This window comes from Orycteropus afer, unplaced genomic scaffold (assembly GCF_000298275.1).
Source record: "Orycteropus afer afer isolate SDZICR_OR568_19922 unplaced genomic scaffold, OryAfe1.0 scaffold01161, whole genome shotgun sequence".
In the NCBI taxonomy this organism is placed as follows: Eukaryota; Metazoa; Chordata; class Mammalia; order Tubulidentata; family Orycteropodidae; genus Orycteropus; species Orycteropus afer.
The window spans coordinates 101,856-110,266 of NW_006922748.1; the positions used below are offsets into that span (position 1 = coordinate 101,856).

General features: G+C 45.6%; 1 protein-coding gene across 1 annotated transcript in view; it reads right to left on the reverse strand.

The window, feature by feature from the left end:
- LOC103212924 (zinc finger protein 541-like) overlaps nucleotides 1-8,411 on the reverse strand; it is a 62,413-nt gene that overhangs the window by 13,568 nt on the left and 40,434 nt on the right. The window contains 2 exon segments of the mRNA XM_007958845.1: nucleotides 6,787-6,875; nucleotides 7,596-7,671. Coding sequence (XP_007957036.1) covers nucleotides 6,787-6,875; nucleotides 7,596-7,671 — 165 coding nt within the window.

Sequence of the window (8,411 nt, forward strand, 5' to 3'; positions counted from 1 at the left end):
TTCAAATATTGTGACACAAACAGGTTAAAAATAAAGACACCTGAGAAAAGAGACACTAGGATAACTCTAATCAAAAGAGAGCTGGCATGGTATTAGTATCAGGATAAGCAGATTTTAGAACAAAGAATAATACCAAGGATAACAAATGTCATTTCATGATGTCGAAAGGATCAATTAATCAATAGGACATAAGCATCCTAAATATTTATGCAACTCAGTTGCATTCAAAATGCATGAACCACACTGAGAGAACTGCAAAGAGAAATAGACAAGCACACAATTATAGTGAAGACTTTAATCTCATTATCAATCACTGACAGAACAAGTAGATAGAAAATCAGTAAGGATATAAAAGACCTGAACCACACACAGTCAACTAATCTCAACTAACTGACGTTTACAGAACACGTCGCCTAACAGCAGAACACACTTTGTTGTAAAGTGCTCAGAACATTACCAAGATGGATCATAAACAAGTGTCAATAGAGGTAAAAGAATTAAAATTATACCAAGCATAATCATAGTGACCCTAACAACATTAAAGCAGAAATCAAAAGCAGCATCAGCAGCAGCAGAAGAGGAACAAAACCAAGCCCACAACAACAGAAAAGCTCTGGAAAACCCCCAAACATTCAGGAAGTGGCTCAGAGGTCAAGTCTCTCCAGTGGTTCTACAAAGTATACACAATGTCAATCAAAATCCCAGCAGGTGTTTTGTAGAAATCAACAAACTAATTCTAAAATTCATATGTAAATGCAAAAGAATTAGAATAGGCACAATTTTGAAAAAGAACAGAGTTGAAGGACTACTATGTGACTTCAAGGCTTATATTAGAGCTACCAGTAATTAAGACATGGTGGCACTGGCTTAAAAATAGACAAGCATATCTACAGAACTGAGTGGAGAATCCAGAAACAGAGTCACACATAGTCAATTGATTTTTGACAAAAGCACAAAGGTCATTCAACAGAAAAAAGATTGTCTTTTCAACAAAAGGTACTAAAAAACCAAAACCAACCAAACTCACTGCCATTGAGTCAGATCCGACTCATAGCGACCCCTTCTTGGGTTTCCGAGGCAGTATCTCTATGGAAATAGATTGCCCAATCTTCCTTCCGAGGAGTGGATGGTGGATTTGAACCTCCAGCCTTCTGGTTAGCAGTCAGATGCCTTAGGCACTACGCTACCAGAGCTCCTTCCTGCAAAAGGTACTAGAAGAACTTAATTCCATATGAAAAACAAAAAGAAATTTAAATGCATAGCTCACATGACAAATAGAAAAGTAAACAAAATGCAAAATCAAAGTTATATGAAATTTATAATTTAATACAAAAAAATAACTCAAAATGGATCATAAACTTCTAGAAGAAAAACACAGGAGAAAATGTTTGTGACTTTGGGTTAGGCAAAAAACACGGCTTTTTTTAAAAATTAGTATCAGCATAAGAATATCTTTTCGGAGATACAACACAAAAAGCACGATCTGTAAAAGAAAATAAGTAAATTGGAGTTTATCAAAATTAAAAGCTGCTGCTCTTTAAAACAAACAGTTAAGAGACTGAAAAGACAAGACACAGACTGCGGAAAACACATTTGCAGAATATACATCTGGATAAAGGACTTGTACCCCAGACAAAGAACTCCACAATCAACAATCAAAACACAAATACCCAATAAAAACATGGGAAAATGATTCGAAGACACCTACCTCACCAAAGACAATGTTAAAGACAGCAAACAAACACATGAAATGACTACCATTAGTCACTAGGAAAAAGCAATGAGATATTTCTATACACCTATCAGCCCATTGCTGTGGAGTCTATTCCAACTCATAGAGACCTTACAGGACAAAGTGGAATGGTCCGGTGGGCTTTCCAAGCTGTAATCTTTACAGAAGCCGACTGCCACATCTTTCTCCCGCAGGGCTGCTGGCAGGTTTCAACCACCGACCTTTTGGTTAGCAGTAGAGTGCTTTAACAGCTGTGCCACCAGAGTTCCTCACACTTTTTAAAGAATGGCTAAAACGAAAACCGACCACATCAAATGTTGACGAGGTTGTGGAGCAACTGGAAATCTCGTACACTGCTGGTGTGAATGTAAAACGGTACGACGACCTTGGAAAAGCTTGGCAGTTTCTTAAAAAGTTAAAACAAATGCCTGCCACATCATCTAGCTATTCCTCACCTAGATATTTACCACCAACACCCTGAAAAAAAATCAAGAACTTGTCCATAGAAAGATGTTTACGCTCATGTTCTTAACAGTATTATTTATTCCCAAAACTAGAAACTACCCAAATGTCCATTGTCTTAGTTCTCCAGTGCTGCTATAACAGTAATACCACAAGTGATATTGGTGGCTTTCACAAGCAGAAGTTTATTTTCCCACAGTTTAGGAGTCTAGAAGTCCGAAATCATTGTGCCGGCTCGAGGGGAAGGCCTCGTCTCTTATGAGCTCCTGCCCCTGAGCAATCTTCATGTGGCTTGGCTTCTCTCATCCCCCATCTCTGCTTCTTGCTTGCTTATTTAATGGCTTAGCTCAAGAGGTCAACTTAAGACACACCCTGCACAAGTCCTGTCTAATTAACATAACAAAGGCTACCCATTCCTAAATGGAATTATAACCACATGCAAAGAGATTAGGATTCACAATACATAAATTTTGGGGACATAATTCAATCCATAACATTCCACCCTTTGGCCCCCCAAAATCCATGTCTTTGCCACATGCAAATTACATTCACCCATCACATCATCTTAAATGTTTTAAATTAACTCCAAGTCCGAAATATCATCTGAAGAATCAAAATCAAGCACGGGATGACTTTAGGCATATTCCATCCAGAGGCAAAACGCTTCTTCATCTGTTAACCTGTGAAATCTAGACTACCAGTTATCCATTTCCAAAATATGATGGTGGAGCAGGCACAGACATTTCCACTACAAATGGGAGAAACCGGAGGGAAAGAAGGGAAAATGGGCACCAAACAAGGTCAAACCCAGCAGAACACATTACATGAGCTCTCAAGGCTTGAAAACAATCAGCTCTTTGGGACCATCTAGGCAATGACCCTGTTCTCCAGACTCTGGGTGCTGGTCATGCTCCCTAGATTCTGGATGGGGGCCCCTCAGCCCTGTGCTTCAGCTCTGCCTCTCAGGGCTACAGTGATGGCAAGTTTGCTCCCTTGTTTTTTGTTGGTCCCATTCTCTTAGACCATCTGAGTGATAAACCATCTCCTTGGCCCCTGCAGATCTCATTCTTCTGCCCCTTTGAGATGGCAGCCTCACCTCCTCAGCTTTGGGCAGTGGTGGCCACATCCTCTTGGCCAAAGTGGATTGAGGCAGGAGAGGAAAATGAAGGAATTATACAACCTTTGCCCAACCTAAATTAGGGAAGTTCTGTTGAGCAGCGAAACAACTTGTTGTGAGGCCACAGACATCTGGCTCAGCCCAGCTTGAAAAACCACATATAGAGACTGGAAAATTCCTGTGTCCTGCCCCCCTCCCTTCTTCCTCTGCCCGTACTCCTACTCCTCACTTCCGCTCAGGCACGTTTATCTTCTGTAAAAACTGTTAGCTGCAGGTACTCTTATCGCAGGGAACCAATCACCCTTTTACCCCGAACACCCCAGACGAACCCCATAAAAACCCCATGTGGCCTCTGTTCAGGACTCAGTCTCTGGATGTAAATCCACTGAGTCTGTGCTATCACTCAGAAATAAAGGTCTTTCCTTTTTTCACCATCTTGCTTGGTGTTAGTGTTTCCCTTAATGGCTCCAGTAACAGGATCACAGCCCTACACTCCAGAACCAAGTTGGTGAAGATCTGATTCTTTGAAGCCCAGCAGACCCTTTGAGACCCTAGAGGCTGTGTCCCCACCCTTTGAGACCTGGGCAGCTCTGCTTCCTGTACTCCTTCCAGCAGTTCTGCTGATCTCCACACTGGTCCAGGGATGGGTCTTTTCCCTCCTTGGAGGATAACAGATATAACTCCTGTTCCCACCTGCAGAATTCCAAGAGGCAGATGGTGTTCTTTCCTTTTGTTATTTCTGTCTCCCTCAATCTAAGCTGTTTTCTGCTGTAGCAGTTGGTTAGATCCATCAGTCATAGGCTTAATCTCTTTAACAAAAGACTGTGTAGCCACATCTTTGGTGGCAGTTCCAGGATATGTGGTTTTGGTTAGAGAATTTTCCAAATCTTTATATTTTGTTTCATTTTGCACAGTTCAATTTTAAGTCCACCTCTTTCCTCTTTTATTTTACTATAAACAACAAAGAGAAACTACGTGGCCCCTTGAAGGTTTTTATTAGAAATCTTCTCAACCAGATACCCAAGCTCATCACTTACAAGCTCTGCCTTACAGGGAACATTTGAATGTAATTCAGATGAGTCCTTTGCCATTGCATAACAAGCGCTGCTCATCCTCCACTGTCCAACCCCATGTTCATCATCTTCTTTCAAAGCCTCACTAGAAGCACATTAACGTCCATGTGTCTGGGCACATTCTGTTGCTGGTGCCATGCGTGTTCTCTAAGACAAGAGGGACTTTCTCGGTAGCTCTCCTCACTTCCTCACCAGAAATTCCTTTGGCACCCATATTCTGCCAACAGTCTCCTCAAGGCAACCTAGGCTTTTACTGTCAGGCACCTAAAACTCTTCCAGCCTCTACCCATCACCTAATTCCAAAACCGCTTCCACATTTTAGGTATGTTAGAGCAGCACCCCACTCTCAGTACTAAATTCTGTCTTGGTTCCCTAGTGCTGCTCTAACAGAAATACCACACGTGGTGACTTTCACAAACAGAGATGGATTTTCTCACTATTTAGGAGGCTAGAAGTCCGAATTCTTGGCACTGGCTCCAGAGGAAGGCTTTCTCTCTCTGTTGTCTCTGGAGGAAGGTCCTTGCCTCTTCTGAGCTCCTGCTCCTGAGCGATCTTCATGTGGCTTGCCATCCCTCGTCCCCCATCTCTGCTTTTTGCTCGCTTGTTTAATGGCTTTTATAGCTCAAGAGAAATTGACTCAAGACACACCCTGCACCAGTCCTCTCTTATGAGCATAACAAAGACAACCCATTCCTGAAGAAGAAAAAGCCCCCGCAAGCTCCCCTTAGTACTCACCTCAGCTACCCTCCCCCATCAGTTTCCCCTTCCCCGCTTGGGAGTTCCCCTTTTGCACCTAGCACCCAGCACCCAGCTTGAGCTGCACCCAGCTCACAACCCCTTCCTGTCTAAACTGCCACCACAACCCCGTCTAGTTTTGCACATGAGCCTACCGACCTTGTAAAAACCCCAAAGACCCTGTCTTCGGGGCCAGCTGTTTTAGTGCACTAGCACCGGCTGGTCCACTAGCGTGAATAAATCTGCCTGCTTTTCTCTTCCTGAGTGCTGCTTGGTTTCCTTTCTATTTCATTCCCAAATGGAGTTATAACCACAGGCATAACCAAACAAACAGACCAAACACACTGCTGTCAAGTCAAATATGACTCATAGCGACCTTTCCTTGGGTTTCCGAGGCAGTATCTCTACAGAAGTAGATTGCCCAACCACAGGCATAGAGCTTAGGATTTATACCGTGTGATTTTGAGGAACACAATTCAATCCATAATATTCATCAACAGGTGAATGGTTAAACACACTGTGGTACCATCAAGTCTATTCCGACTCACAGCCTCCCTAGAGGACAGAGTAGAATTGCCCCACAGAGTTTCCAAGGCTGTCAATCTTTACGGAAGCAAAGCCCATACCGAACCCACTGCTGTCCAATCCATTCCAACTAACAGCGCCCCTAGAGGACAGAGTGGAACTGCACCACAGGGTTTCCAAGGCTGTCAATCTTTACGGAAGCAAAGCCCATACCGAACCCACTGCTGTCCAATCCATTCCAACTAACAGCGCCCCTAGAGGACAGAGTGGAACTGCACCACAGGGTTTCCAAGGCTGTCAATCTTTATGGAAGCCAACGACCACATCTTTCTCCCACAAAGTGGCTGGTGGGTTTGAACCACCAAACTTTTGGTTGACAGCTGAACACTTAACCACTGGGCTAAGTGTTTGAGAGCTCAAACAGTGGACTACTAATCAACAATGAAAAGGAATGAACTGGTGACAGATCCAGCTGTGTGGGTGAATCTCAAAATGATCCAGCTGAGGGAAAGAAGCCAAAGCAGAACACATACTGTATGGTTATTCCATTCATACCCAACCCCAGCAAAATGCAAATCCATTTACAGCAACAGAGAGCACATGGGGGGGGGCAGGGACAGGGCAAGGCTGCAGAGAGGGACCACAAAGCATCATGGGGGCCACGGCTATGTTCGTTATCTTGGTGGTGGGGATGGTTTTGCAGGTGGAGACACGTCAGAGTCTGTCCAACCTTACACTTGAGTTACACGCACTCTTGTGTATTTCAACTTTTTTAAAAATGTGGCAGGGCATCACAAATAAGGTGCACTCCCCCATGTCTAAGTGTGTGCATATGTGTGTGTAAGTTCTGCATGGGCAGAGAAGTGCCTGAGTATTCAAGGCAACAGTCCACAGACGGAGCCATCAGTCAGAAGGAGGACTGAGGGAGGCGCACGGAGGATTGGACTCTGAACATGTCACGCTCTTTGGGTTGGTTCACAACTATGGCTTCTTAAAATTATAAAGGGCTCCCAATTACGAGCAGAGGGTTGCCTAAGCAGGTGAGTGGGCAGGGGGCCGGGGTCCTGGTCCGCCATTTGGCTCCAGCTCATCTCAGCTGCCTGAGGCCAGGCCATGTCTACACCAGCCCATGTCTGCCTTACCATCTTGTGTATCGAGTAAAAGTCCTTCTTGTGGATACAGAATGCCTTCTTAAAGAGTCTCTTCTCCATGGGGGTCCAGTTGTCCGAACCTGTCGGGGGAACACAGCACGGGGGAGGGTCATGTCTCAGGGCTCGCACCCCAGGCTGAATGCAGACCCCTCCTCTAAGGCTGCCATCACTGTCACCGAGCAGTCAAAATCCCCAGCTCTCTGTCGCGCCCTTTCCTGGCTGTATTGTGTAGCACCCAGCTTCCGTGGCCTCAACACCGACCCATGGCCATCCCATGCATGTCAGAGTAGAACTGTGCTCCAAGGGGTTCCCACTGGCTGGTTTCTCAGAAATAGGTTGCCAGGTCTTTCTTCTGAGCTGCCTCTGAGTGGACTTAAACCTCCAACCTTTCCATTAGCAGCCGGGGACTCCTTTACCTCATAAAATCTTCACAGAAACCCAAGCAGCTAGTGACCATTACAATCCCCACTCTACAGGCGCAGCAATTGAGGCTTCCCTCGGTTAAGGACTTGCTGAGAGCTGAGCCCAGGGCTGGTGTCCTCAGCTGCTGAGCCTGGGCCCACCTCCTCCTCTCCCTGCCTGCAGCCTCCCTGCCCTGTTTGTGCAGAGGACTTGAGGGAACCTGCTAGAACGGGACAAAAGTGGGAGCCACCCAGAAGAAAGCAGCATGACTGAAGCCCCCAGGAGGAGCAGGCCTTCTGGAAAGGCAGGTGAGTACAGCTCCCCGGGAGGCACCAGCTGCCTGGCTGAGAACCCTGTGAGCCAGGCACCAGCCGTCCCAGCAGCCTTTCTCCAATCACCTGTGTAGCGATAGTCAGAGAGCGGATGAGTCCAGGACTTCTGGGGTTCCTTGAGTAGGAGCATCTCCAGGGCAATCTGGAACAAGAGGAGTTTGGGGGGACTTGCTGAGGGAGGGCTGGTGAGAAGGAGGACCACCTTCATTCTTTCATTCACTTGGGAAATATTTAAAGCCTTTCCTAAATCAGAAACTCTGGTGGCATAATGCCTAAGGCATGTGACTGCTAACCAGAAGGCTGGCGGTTCAAACCCACCAGCCGCTCCTTAAAACAAAGATTGGGCAATCTACTTCCGTAGTGATACTGCCTCAGAAACCCAAGGAGGGGTTACTATCAGTCAGATCCCACTCGAACACAGTGAAGGGTTTTTTGTTTTTGTTTTTAGTTTTCCTATGTCACTCCCAGGAGCTCTGGTGGCATAGTACCTAAGACATTTGACTGCTAACCAGAAGGCCAGCAGTTCAAACCCACCAGCCACTCCTAGGAAGGAAGGTTGGCCAATCTACTTCCGCAGTGATACTGCCCTAGAAACCCAAGGAGGGGTCGCTATGAGTCGGATCCCCTATGAGTTTGGTTTGATTTTGGGTGTCACTCCCTAACTCATGGATACTCAAAGTGCAGTCCACTGGCCAGCCAAACACACTGTGGGCCAGGGATTCTGACTCACTATGCCCCTAGAGGACAGAGCAGAACTTCTCCAGACCGTTTCCAAGGCTATCAGTGTTTATAAAAGCAAAGTCCAAACTAAACCCACTGCCTTGGAGTCAATTCTGACTCACAGCACCCCTAGAGGACAGAGTAGAACTGCCCCATAGGGTT